This window comes from Phaenicophaeus curvirostris, chromosome 10 (genome assembly GCF_032191515.1).
Source record: "Phaenicophaeus curvirostris isolate KB17595 chromosome 10, BPBGC_Pcur_1.0, whole genome shotgun sequence".
Classification (NCBI taxonomy): domain Eukaryota; kingdom Metazoa; phylum Chordata; class Aves; order Cuculiformes; family Cuculidae; genus Phaenicophaeus; species Phaenicophaeus curvirostris.
Window position 1 is genome coordinate 16,321,381 of NC_091401.1, and position 13,332 is coordinate 16,334,712.

The 13,332-nt window shown below is 39.2% G+C and overlaps 1 protein-coding gene across 13 annotated transcripts in view; it reads right to left on the reverse strand.

Annotated features, from left to right (window-relative positions):
• Window positions 1-13,332, reverse strand: part of ATP11B (ATPase phospholipid transporting 11B (putative)) — a 68,087-nt gene that overhangs the window by 24,039 nt on the left and 30,716 nt on the right. For all 13 annotated transcript variants that reach the window (XR_011338086.1, XR_011338085.1, XM_069864788.1 and 10 more), the window contains exons 13-25: window positions 13,033-13,191; window positions 12,193-12,365; window positions 11,732-11,800; window positions 10,692-10,765; window positions 10,502-10,605; window positions 10,178-10,359; window positions 6,330-6,533; window positions 5,897-6,050; window positions 4,567-4,669; window positions 3,429-3,574; window positions 2,187-2,246; window positions 1,766-1,893; window positions 800-938 (exon numbers count right to left, since the gene is read on the reverse strand). Coding sequence is in view for 11 of the 13 variants with exons in the window: in XM_069864788.1 (XP_069720889.1) it covers window positions 800-938; window positions 1,766-1,893; window positions 2,187-2,246; window positions 3,429-3,574; window positions 4,567-4,669; window positions 5,897-6,050; window positions 6,330-6,533; window positions 10,178-10,359; window positions 10,502-10,605; window positions 10,692-10,765; window positions 11,732-11,800; window positions 12,193-12,365; window positions 13,033-13,191 (1,695 nt within the window). In the remaining 2 variants the exon portion in view is untranslated. The remainder of the gene's footprint in view (window positions 1-799; window positions 939-1,765; window positions 1,894-2,186; window positions 2,247-3,428; window positions 3,575-4,566; window positions 4,670-5,896; window positions 6,051-6,329; window positions 6,534-10,177; window positions 10,360-10,501; window positions 10,606-10,691; window positions 10,766-11,731; window positions 11,801-12,192; window positions 12,366-13,032; window positions 13,192-13,332) is intronic.

Consider the following 13,332-nt stretch of genomic DNA (forward strand, 5'->3'; position numbering starts at 1 on the left):
GCACTGACGCAATTTGTAAAGTTACTTCATTAGAGGAGGACTGAAGGTCCTTCGCCAATTCACAAGAACTTCAAAGTCACACAGCTTGTACCAAATGACAACAGAGGATAGACTCATAGCATAGTTGTAAGAGACAGTTTGAAGCTGAACTATTTTAACATTCTTCTCAGACATCTCATGATGAAACAGGTATTCCAGCTAGCTGTACCACCTCCCTTTACTGCTCCTTTCTCTGCAGGGTTGCTAACCTCCAATTCATTTGCTCCATGATTTTAGCAACTCGAGTCAATTCTGGTTGTTTTCTGTTCATCATTATATGGTGGACATCCCTCTCACTTTTTTTTTGGCTAAACTTCCTGAGTTCATGTCCATTCCCTGTCACTGAGGTACCACTTTAAATACAGCATGATGCTCGTGCCATAATGTGCAGCTCTATCAAGCACGACACAAGATTCAGCAAGCACTTCATCACTATCCATAACAGTTTAATGAGAGAAAAATAAACCAGAATCTGACTTTTCTAAATGTGGTCCACTAACTCAGAAGCAGGGAAAATAAGGAAGCAGATTCATCCAAGTTTTTGAAGTTTTTTGTATACGATTATTCCTGTTAACATGAACATCTTTAAAACAGAAAGGGTCAAATTAATATTTGACAATTTCATTAAGTTACTGTCTTAAAATTATTGAATAAAAAAATATTTAAAAGCAGTCTGCATCACTTAAAGAGGATTTTTAAACAAAAAAATTAAGAAGTATCACCAAAACACAGTGGTAGAATAATTCTTATGATATTGTACCTGGCCATTTCCCAGCAGAGAAGTGTCTTCTCCCATTAGAAGATACGAGCCATAGAAGAAAACAAATGCATGAAAGAAGCCCAAGATGGTCCAGTAAAGAAATGGTTTAAAACCCAGATGGGCATTTTTACTGATGTCTCTGCAGAAATAAAACAGATTTTGGATTTCAGATGGTCTTTATGTAACCCATCAGCTATTCACATTGCATGACTGCTACTATTTGAATAAATGTAACTTTTCAACTGCATCAAGATACATGTAATGAATGCTGACATATTAAAATACATAAATCCTGGGCAAAGAAAATAACTGAACTCTCATTATTTGCCTCTGCTTTACACAGGGATCACGAATGGCAGAGGTCTCTAATGGGTCAAATTCAGAAATAGCACAAACTAGAATACTGGAGGTGGAATTGCAAGAGAAAGCAAGCCAGAACTCCTGATGCTTGCCCCTTGCTGTCCTTTAAGAAAAGAGAAATACCTGAGAGACATCTCTTCTTTCACAAAACCACATGCTCTTTTCTCCAGTATGCAGTGCAACATGCTGCCACTGGGAGGACATCTAATTCTACAGGAAATCACTTCCCCTCTTAGTAAAGCATTTTCTGTGGCGATTCCCCTTAGCAGCATCTCAGAGGTTTCCATTTGTGTGTGATTTGTTTTTTCTCCTACAGGTAATGGAGAAGGCTGCCAATCATGTAAACTGACCAAATGCTCAATTCTCTTGCAGTCTTAACATGACAGACATAAAAAGAGGCTTCTTTTACACTACTTATGTTAATTAGCTTTTAAGGTGAAGATTCTGTAGCTGCAGTTCTTCCTCTTCAAGAGTGTTACTAAAAATTACATAAATTACAGCTAAAAATACTGTAGGAATATATAACAGTTAAGTTCAGACTTCTGCAGATGCCAATGTTGTTCAAAATGAAGTGCTAATGTGACAATACATGCAAGATATACATACCGATAGAGCACAGGTTTACTCTGTAATACATGCGGATGCACATGCTGTTCAAAAAGACTGTATATGAGGACAGGCAAGGAAGTGAAACAAATATTGTACAAAGTCAGGTATACACTGTCATAGAGCGTCTGAAAATGGAAACAAAAACTGTTTGAATCTTGTAAAGAAAAACGTTTATATTTATTAAAATTTATTAGCACACTAAAAGCAGCAACAAATCATTAACTACGTGAATTTACCGGTTAGAAAAAAATCTATACTCACATAACCATTAAGTAAAAAAACTATCAAATAAGGAAAATTAAGATGAATATTTAATTGTAAAATCTATGTTGCTTCTGTGTAGTTCTTTCCCCTTTTTTTAGTTATTTACCCTGAATGCTCCACACATTTACCAAGATGCAAGGCATCCAATACTTACTTGTTGTGAAAACAAACAGAAGAACTGATATAAAAATTGTGGTGTAATAAAGCACACATTCTGAAAAAAAATAGTGAAGGAAACAGTTAATCTCAGTATATGTCTCACAACCCTAAAAGAAACTTCAACTACTACAAGCTTGTAAAACTACAAAGAGAGCATAAAGCATTTCAGCATTTTATTTGGCAAAGTGAAGCAATATGCTTTGCTCGAGTATGTGTTCTGTTTGTCTTTTGGGACAATGAACCTGAAAAATATAAATTTAATTTTACGTGCTTGATGAACACATCTCATTATGGGAGTAAAACAATATTAAAAGGAGGAGAAATCCATCTACTACCCCTTCAGGTTTTTAAGAACTTCTTTGCAAAATAGCTTCCACAATTCATTTAAGAAAGCCTATGCCCTGCTCCTGTTAGCTTTTTGCATGGGAATAGACAAAACAGAAACTGAAGTGTAACACCACGTTACCTTTAACGAAAAGCAAACAATAGAAGATTAAAAGTGGCTTGGTGTTATGACCCCCTGATTTCCCTAGTCTGGGTCATAAAACCTGGTGGCCAATGCTAGAATCTCAGATAAGTTTCTAAGTGGATTTTTACTTGTTGTCAACGCTGATGCTAGAGTAAAAAAATAAAAACCAAACAACAACAAAAGCCACACACAGGAAAAAAAACAAAGAACACCAAAAATGCCCACCACAAATTCCCACATTATTAGCACTTCAAACACCCCAGCCCAGGACTGAGCTCCCAGGCTGTACTCCCACTCTTCCCTCTAGCATTTTGCTTAAGCTTGCGCTGCTGCGCTCCCCACACACTTTCTGCTGGTCCCTCCTTCCCTCAACTACTTCCCATGGTCATTTTTCCTTTTAAGAAAGATGAATGAATTTGGTTCATATTAAATTAACAAAAAAGGTTATACTTTCCCATCTTGCTAAAAAATGCATTTAATTTCAAGCTAGCAATACTGCTTTCGGACAGCAGAAATGTCCCTCTGCCCCTCAGCCCAGGCAAGCTCACTGTAGTATTTACAACCCATTTCTAGGTGGAAATACTGAACACCTTCACAGTTAAAAGTAGTGCATTTGGTTCTGAAATACAAAAGAAAACCCAGAGAACATGTTTCAACAGAGATATTCAATCTGTTACCAACAAAAATTTTAGATCCAAAATAATTTTTTTGCTGGGCAAGTGTCACACATTCTTCTGTGAACTTCACTGGCACTCTTTGAAGACTCACCTTATAAAAAAAGTACTGTACAAGGGTTGCTATTCTAATATAGTAAAGATGCCCATGAACAAAAAGCAACTTAGAGAGGAATTTAAATCGTGCTATTGCATAGTCACTGTTTCGTACAGCTTGTCTTCCCTCCTTGCCCATGATTCCTGTAATATTTGGGGAACAAAGCAGAAAACAAGTTAAATATGTAAAACATAAAACCCATAAAAATTAAAGTTTAAAAATCTCTCAACAACATACAGCTGTAGCTACTGTTTTGTTTTCCTTCACTTCAATACCATAAAGATTCAGCACCTTTCAGTGCTAAACAAAGGCATTATTCCCGACAAAACTACAAACTGCTTGTTTGGTGCTGATTCAATTAAAAAAAAAACCAACCAAACAAACAAACCAAAACATCATTTCCATAAGTTCATACAAAACTAAAATTCTCAAACAGGGCAAACCACTATCAATCAATTGTCAGTTATTGATTTATTACGCCTTCCTTCAGAGAGGTTTTTTCCTTACAGTACTTTCTGGAAATATATGACCTATACTCAACAATACAACAAAAGAGCTGTGGTTCTTATAATAGTGGTGTAGTTACTCTGACGGGCTTACAATGCTTGTCACTTGTCACAGCTGAACACAAATTCATTTCTAAAAGCTATTATTAAGATTAGGATCAAGATTTAAAAAAAAAAACTTGGATGATTTTATTTATAATAAAGCTTCAGTTAGTTGACAAACTAACTGTAGGATAAAGCATCATTAGCCTGTAACCTTCTCTGACCTTTCTACTGGCCTGTAACCTTCTCAAGCAGATTGTACCCATGGTCTTAAAAATCACGGCCACATGATTTACACAATAAACATTACCTAAACCTTTCTAATTAGAAAGGGTGACAGACTGAGTAACCTGAGGTACCAATACCTTACTTATGAACCTCCAGTATTTACTATTCTAACAAACACTGTCCAGCATGTCAGTAAAGGAAACACCTAAACACTCTGTGATGGGTACCAATCCAGTTCTGTGTATGTTTTGTACCTGGTTATGTAACACAGCACAGAAGACAAAAAGCTTAAAGAAGGTTCTGGCCAAACACCACAAAACATTAACAGAGAGAACTACCAAGCTACAAAATTAAGTTACCTATGCCAACGTGTGCTTCTTGTATCATGCTCACATCATTAGCACCATCACCAACTGCTAATGTTATAGGTTTCTCTGGAGACGTTTTTAACAGTCGTACTACCTAGAGGGAAAAAAAGGTAGAAATTTTTCAAATCAGATAGACAATGTACCTACAAACCACACCTCCAATTCCCAAAAATCTTAATTAGTTACCTACCTGTAAATATAAAACAGGATACTAACATGTGGAAGCAAGGAATGTAGTGCAAGGACAGAAAGGCTGTAACCAAGCCATGTTAATTCATTTGAAAATTATTTGTACATGGAAAAGAGATACAACCCCATGTTTTTAACTGCAAGAAAGGTGAGGGATCAGAAGGTACTACTAAAGTAACAGAACACCTGGTGTGCTCATGAGACAACAGCAGTATATTTCTTCAAAATATATCAATGAGTATTCTTAGTCAGGTACTGAAAAGCCACAGACCAAGAGAGAGATGACAGAAAGAGGAAAAAAAATTGTTCACTTGTAAGACTCTAAAACTCTCAAAAGAAGAGCTGTGACATCCCACTATTCACAGAAATAAAAGAGATACTTAATGCAAGTGCCAACAATATTCTAAATAGACAGGACTTTGTTAGATGAGGCTTTTGGTTAAGGAGAATTACTAATTAATCTCCCAGATAGCTCGAAATAAAGGTAGAAGCTTCTCCAATTCAGTCACAAGTGGACTGCAGATGTAACAGTGTGAATGCACATCCCAAAGGTTTTCTAAAAACCAAAAATTTTTATCTATGAAAAGATACTGCATTTCACCCTGAAGTTCCAGAAAACCCAAAGGGTGGGTTTCTATCAACAGAGCATCAACTGCATGAGGCAAGCAGACATTGACAACTGTATTCAAATAACTGAGTTGTAGCTGGCAGTGTAGGTACATTGATTCACAGGAGTGGTAACTCACATCACACCAGCAACGCAACAGTGATAAAACGCAGGTCACAATTCAGAGAAATCCATCTGACAGTGAGAATACATCACATAATTGCAGGTACTAATATCCAAGTTAAAGGTCCCCTATTCCTAAGGGGTACTTATGTCAAGCACATTTAGCATTACATATTAGCAAGCAGCCTTCAAGAGGCAGCAAGGCTGCAGTGTCACCCAGATGAGTCCTTGTGAGGTACCAAAGACTGTGGCAATTTAGACAAACATCTACGCCAAAAGGTCAAGACAAGTCCTCTGGCAAACTTTACCAACAGCAATCAGCAACAGCTCTGAATGACTGACACGAAAGACAAAGCATGATAAAAATACCTACAAGACAATCCTGACTATAGTCTCACTTACCTTTGCTTTCTGGAGGGGTGCCATGCGACAGCACAACACTGCAGAACAGCTTTTGCAAACTTCCATAAACAATTTTTCATGTTCCCTGAGTGCAAGAGAGAGGCTGGTCCCATCCACAACCAGTCCATGCTGGATAACATGATCTTCCTTTATTCTATTCAAGGACAAAATGTTGGCTTTGTACTGGTGTGATGAAAAAAGTCTACTTTTTTATTGTTTTTATGAACCATGCAGTTGCCCATGCAATAAACAAAGAAGTTACCCTATGAGACAGACTGCTTCATCAAGTCTGTTATTATATTAACAAATACACTTTTAAAAAGGTAACTTCATTTGCTTGGCACATACATCAAAGAGATCATCATAAAATCCAAAATTAAAATAAAACCAAGCTAAGATGGTCACTGAGATAATGACATCTCAGGTATTTTACCTCTTGGCTAGCTGCCTCAGTTGCTCTGCGCATGTACTGTCTGACTTGTGCTGCACAAGCTCAAGGATGTTCATGGTTCTGTGAAAGTGTCCGCATGATAAACTGACACTGACAGCCGTTTCGTGCTTATCTCCAGTGAGTACCCACACTTTGATACCAGCCAACCTGAGCGCTTCTATAGTTTCTTGGACTTTCTCCTGCAGTCTAGAAACAAGAAAAATCTTAAATAAACAATCAAACACTTTACAAAAAAAGAGCTCACACTAATTCCATGTTATTCCTCAACCCCACTGTCATGATAATTTAAGACTGCATTTCCAATATTATATGTATTTTTCGAAAATCATAGTCTGGCAGATGACATTCTGTTACCAGCAATAAAACAAAGGCCTTGATGAAACAAAACTGAACTTCAATCCTGCCAAGTGATCCAAACTTGTAATAAGCATATCTTAAGATAAATTAGACATCTTTTCTACACTTGAGAAGCTTGAAAACAGCCCACAACAATTACTATGTACTGTGATGCATGAAAAGCTTCTAAGTGCTCCCTCCATCTGTACACTCCAGTGTACAATACACCCTCTGACTTAAAAAGTACACACTATGCAAGCAGAATTCTTTGCAAGGCAGCTATGTATAGAAGTTTTCCCAATGAATTAGCCAGTACCCTAAATATTTACTGCAATTTTTCTGTTTCACATACATTAAATCTCTCCTGATGATGAACACTATATGTCATCATTATTAAGCCAAAATCAGTTGGTACAACACGCATTTTGAATGCTCCTCAATCCACAGAGTGGCAAACATACTAAACAAGAATAGCATAGAACTTCTGGTAGTGGCAGGAGTGTTTTTCATGACACATTGTGTGGTGAAGAGGGCTTTAAGCTAGAGTTGCTGTGGGAGGGGAACCCCAACCCATGCTACTGATACCAATCTGATGCCAGTGACAGCACTAGATGCGCAGAGGAGGAACACAGCAGGAGAGCACCTGAAGAGCTGCACAAAAGAATACCAGCCACTCCAGAGAGTAAATCAGCATCATCAGGGGTGCAGCTTAAATGCCTCTATGCCAATGCATGCAGCATGGGAAATAAACAAGAGGAGTGAAGAGATGCGTGCAAGCCTGCTGGGCTACGATCTCATCAGCATCACGGAGGCGTGATGGAATGGCTTCTGAGACTGGAGTATCAGAATAGAAGAATACAGGCTCTGTAGGAAGGACAGGCAAAGACGACCAGGAGGGGGCATTGCCCTCTATGTCACTGACCAGCTGGAGTGCATGGAGCTCACCTGAGGATGGATAAGGAGCTGACTGAGAGCTTATGGGTCAGGATAAAAAGAAGGGCAGAATCAGGTGATATTACAGTGGGGGTCTGCTACAGGCCACCAGAACAGAAAGACTGAACAGATAAGGCCGTCATTATAGACAGACCCGACACTCATAAGCCCTGGTCCTTGTGGGGTACTTCAACCACCCTGATATCTGTTTCAGGGACAACACAGCAGGACACAAGCAATCCAGGAGCTTCCTGGAACGTGTCATTGATAACTTCCTTCTCCAAATTACAGAGGAGCCCCTAAGGAGAGGTGCCATGCTGGACCAACAATGAGGGGCTGGTGGGAAATGTGAAACTCAAGAGAAGCCTTGGCTTTAGTGACCATGAAATGGTGGAATTTAAGATCTTTAGGGCAGCAATGAGGGTGCACAGCAAGCTCACTACCCTGAGCTTCAGGAGAAAAGACTTTGGCTTCTTCAGGGATCTGCTTGGTGGAGTACCATGGGATGATGCCTTGAGAGGAAGAGGGGCCCAAGAAAGCTGGTTAATATTCAAGGATCACCTCCTCCAAGCTCAGGAGTGACACATGACAACAAGGAGGAGGTCCAGCAAAAAATGCCAGGAGGACTGCATGGATGAACAAGGAGCTACTGGACCAAATCAAACACAAAAAAGAAGCCTACAGAGGGTTGAAGCAAACACAGGCAGTGTGGGAAGAATACAAGGAAACTGTCTGAGCAGCCAGGGATCAGGTTAGGAAAGTTACTAAATCGACCAAGGACAACCAGCTTCTCTAGGCACGTCAGTGATAAAAGAAAGACTAAGGAAAATGCTGTCACACGGTCCCTCTTCAGAAGGAAACAGGAAACCTGGTTACTCTGATGAAAGAAAGGGTTAGATATTTAACAACGTTTTTGCCTCAGTCTTCATTGACATGGGCTTAAACTACACTTCCCAAGATGCAGAAGGCAAAGTCAGGGACTGGGAGACTGGCTAAGCATGAAGATGGAAGATGAGATCCCAGACCATCTAACGAACCTGAAGGTGTGAGGACTTGATAAGATGCATCTGCAGCTAACTGACAGATGAAATTGCTAAACCACTATCCATTGTAATTAAGAAGTCACAGCAGTCCAGTTAAGTTCCCACCAACTGGAAAAGGGGAAACATAACTCCCATTTTTAAAAAGGGAAGACCCAGGGAACTATAGGCCGCTCAGTCTTGCCTCTGTGCCCAGCAAGATCACGGAGCTGATCCTCCAAGAAACTACGCTTAAGGCACATGGAAAATATAAGGAGGTGACTGATGACAGCCTACACGGCTTCATAAAGGGCAAATAGTACCTGACAAATTTAGTGGCCTTCTATGACAGTATTACAGCACTGCTGGATAAGAGCAACTGATATCATCTACCTGTACTTGTGCAAAGCATTTGACATTGTTGCATGCAGTATCCTTGTCTCTAAATTGAAAAGATGGATTTGACTGATGGACCCTTCGGTGGATAAGGAACTGGCTGGATGGTCACACTCAAAAAGAGTTGCGGTCAACATCTCAATGTCCAAGTAGAGACCAGTGACAAGTGGCATTACACAGCGGTCAGTATTTGGACTAGTGTTGTTTAAGATCTTTGTTGCCGACACGCATTGTGGGATTTAGAGCACCTTTCATAAATTTGCCAACGACAAGATGTGTGGTGCAGTTAACATGCTGGAGGGAAGGAATGCCATCCAGAGGGACCTGGACAGGCTTCAGAGGTGGGCCTGTGTTAACCTCATGAAGTCCAACAAGGCCATGTGCACATGGGGAGGGGCAGTTGAAGACGTGGATGTACTGGCAGATGAAATGCTGGACAAGAGCAGACAATGTGCACTTGCAGCCCAGGCAGCCAACCATATCCTGGACTGCATCAAAAGAAACAAGGCTAGCAAGTCAAAGGACGTGATCCTCCCCCTCTACTCTGCTGTTGTGAGACGTCACCTGGAGTACTGTGTTCAGCTCTGGAACTTTCAGCATGGGAAAGACATGGCCTTTTTGAAGCATCTCCAGAGGTGGGTCACAAAGGTGACCAGAGGGCTGGAGTACTTCTCCCATGAAGACAGGCTGAGCGAGTTGAGGTTGTTCAGCCTGGAGAAGAAAAGGCTCCAGGGAGACCTTACGGTAGCCTTCTAGTACCTAAAGGGGGCCTACATGAAAGCTGGAGAAGGACTTTTTACAAAGGCTTGTAGTGATAGAACGTGGGCAGATTCAGAAAGAGGGGAAGATTTAGATTAGCTATGAGAAAAAAAAAAAATCTTTGCTACGAGGGTGGTGAAGTACTGGCACAGGTTGCCCAGAGAAGCTGTGGATGCCCCATCCCTGGAGATGTTCAAGTCCAGGGTGGATGAGGCTTTGAGCAATCTGGTCTAGTAGAAGGTGATCCTGCCTGCAGCAGGGGGGTTGGAACGGAATGATACTTGAGGTCCGTTCCAACCCAAACAATTCCATGATTCTATATTTCAGTTATAAACCCTTATCTCGCCCTGGTTTTGAGTGTAGTTAGCAGAAAACTCCATTGCATACTTGTCTTCTACTCCTGTAGCCCCAAGTAATTCCAGATCCCTTTCTATGAAGTTGAATACATCTGCTAATCTTTCTTCCCGTTGTTGTAAGGCAGTCCTGGCCTCATGAAGGCGTTTGCCAATTTCTTGATACTCCTCAGGTGTGAATCTTCTGTAGGCTACGCACAAAGTTCTTAGTCCTTTCTGTGAGAAAATAAAAGACTACATTCAGAGTAGGCGAGATTCTGATCTAACAAGGTGTCACCTGCAATTTGTTCATTTCAGGTCACAGAATTTGTACCAGAAGAATTTTCTTCTGATCAGCTGGAAAAAGATACACACTTACCAAAGCAAATTCATCCACATGTACCCTTGTTTTATCTATTTCTCCACTCTTACTACGAGGAAGAATGGAAGATTCTGCTCCTTTTGTGAATAAAAGCTTTTCCCCTAAAAAGTAAAATAGAACAGAAATTACAAATACATACATTTTAAGAAGTTCTCAACCAGAGCTTGTCCAACTTCTGATTACTTACCTGAGGGACTCTCTACAATGACACTCATTCGCCTGCGATTTGGATCAAACTCCAACACATGAAGCAATTTATACCTATGTTTTGTGTTTTAATAGAAGAGGGAAGGGGAAAAAAGTTTTTAGAAATAAATCTCCAAGGACAACTTCTTACATATACACACTTACCCCACAGAGCTTTTCCTGAAGTGCCATTTTTATATAGAAACTCTAAAAGTAATGCTACCACTGTTGAGCAATAATCATAGTTATAGGTATTTGTGCAATTAATTGCTCTTCATTGCTTTACATAAATTTAATTCCGTTCTATTAAGAATAAAAGGTTCTTCTACCAACAGGAATAGTTTCCTGAACACTAACGTCACATCTCAGGATTACCATCAGCTGTTACTTATTCCTTTATCCTTCTATAACTTCAAGTGTAACTTCAAAAACTACATTTTATTTCTAACACTTGTAAACAATCTACACAGTCAAAGAGTGTATGTTCCCTGACAAACGGACTATTTTTGTTATGTCACCACTACTTCAGAAAATTAATTTTACACATTCAAGTTTAGAGTCCTGCCAACTAACTGACATATATCAAATAGATAAAAGGCGTTATGACATATCAAAGATACACAATTATCAAAATTATTTCTATTCATTTTGGGAAACTTTAGAATATGTAATGGAATTACGCATACAAGTGATTGATTCTGGAAACTTCTAGAGCTGAAAGCAGAAACTGTAAGACTTCAATAAACAATTCAGTTTTCCAACTCTGCTACAGTCTCACCCTTTGAGGCATGGGCAAAGATACAAATTGTTATAAATCACACCTACACAGTAACTCACACAAAATCCTTGCATCTCAGTTCCAATTGGTAAGGAATAAGACACAAACAGTCTTAAAGACTGCAAGGGAAAAGCATTAAAAACACACTGTGGAAAGGCAAGGTTGTCTTATGAAGAAGAGAACGATTAAGAGGAGACCATTAATTATTCATTTCCACTAATACGTTTTGTCCTACAAAAGAAACAAGGAATAAAAATTAATACCTTTCTGGTTTTCCAAGACTTTTTACTTCCATACTGTCCCCACTAGTTCCAGTAAATACTACTCCAACCCTAAAAGGAAAAGAAAAATACACATATAATCATCACTTTAGACATAATGCCCATCAATCACTGGGGGCAGGGTGAAGGAAAGGAAAAGGGAGAGACTTCTATACCCCATAATTGCTCTCTATTTCTATAGAAAATAAAGAACACCCATATTCTATTATATTTTAATACCAACGTACTCTGTCCACTACAATTTCTCAAGAATTTCCATAAATATTTTAAATCATCAATTTATAATATGCCTATTTTATTTTTCTATGTTTTTTTAGTAAACTGACAGTGCCAGACCCTGGGCTTTACAATCTTTCTCAGCAATTTTTAAGGTTGCTTTTACCACTAATTGCCTACCCTGGTAGGCAATTTCTACATTAGATAGTTTTGGCAGCACAACTTACCTGCTTGCAGCTTCAACTAAAGCTTTCTCATCTGGCGAAGAAGCATAATACTCCAATGGAGATGCTATTCCATTGGCATGCCAGGGACCATCAGCACCATCTGTCTGATCTGCATTGATCTGCACTGTATGACAAAGACAAACTGCTTTCAAGAAGAGTTCTTCCTCTTTCATCTATAAGAAAGAAAAAACTTTATTTGTAACATTTAGATATCAAACAGCTTTGAACAGACTTAATAAAAAATAAGGGTTCTTTAGCCTGAAGGAGAGAAGGTTGCAAGGAGACCATATAGTGGCCTTTTAGTACCTGACAGAGGCACAGAAGAAAGCTGGGAGGGATTTTTTTTACAAAGGCATTGAGTGACAGGGCAATGGGAAATGGCTACAAATTGGAAGGGGGAAGATTTAGACTAGACATTAGGAAGAAAGTTTTTATTATGAGGGTGGTGAAACACTGGCACAGGTTGCCCAAGGAAGCTGTGGATGTCCCCTCCACAGAAGTGTTCAAGGCCAGGCTGGATAGGGCCTTGGGCAGCCTGGTCTGGTGAGAGGTGTCCCTGCCCACAGCAAGGGGGATGGAACTGGATGACATTTAAGGTCCCTTCCAACCCAATGCATTCTATGAGAAAGTATGCGTCTATTTAAAAATCTGCCAAGTATTCCATGTTAAATATGATTTATTAAATGCATTGAGATGTGATTATTTGTTCAGTAACACTTAACACCTTCAAACTACTCAGAAATTCTGATTTTTATAACACACTAATGCTAGAAGAATATTTCTCTGAAATAAAACACTTGCTATCTAGGATGCTTAATGAGGGGCAAAAAAAAGTCTTACCAAACTATGCCTACTTCCATCTGGAGAATCTTCAGAAAACCCCTCTGGAGTTAGTTTACCATTGATCTCTTGGTACTTTATGCCATTAATGGAGCACTCCCGAAACTGCATCTCATTTTCAGTTAATGTACCGGTTTTGTCTGTAAACACATATTCCACCTTTTGTAAAATAAAACAGAAAAAACTTGGGAGTTGTGTGTATTTGTTAGAAGACAAAAAATAAAACAATCTCAATTCAGTCTCCAATACAGACCTTGTTTTCATCATGTAAAAATTTTTATTTCTGCCATGAGATATTTA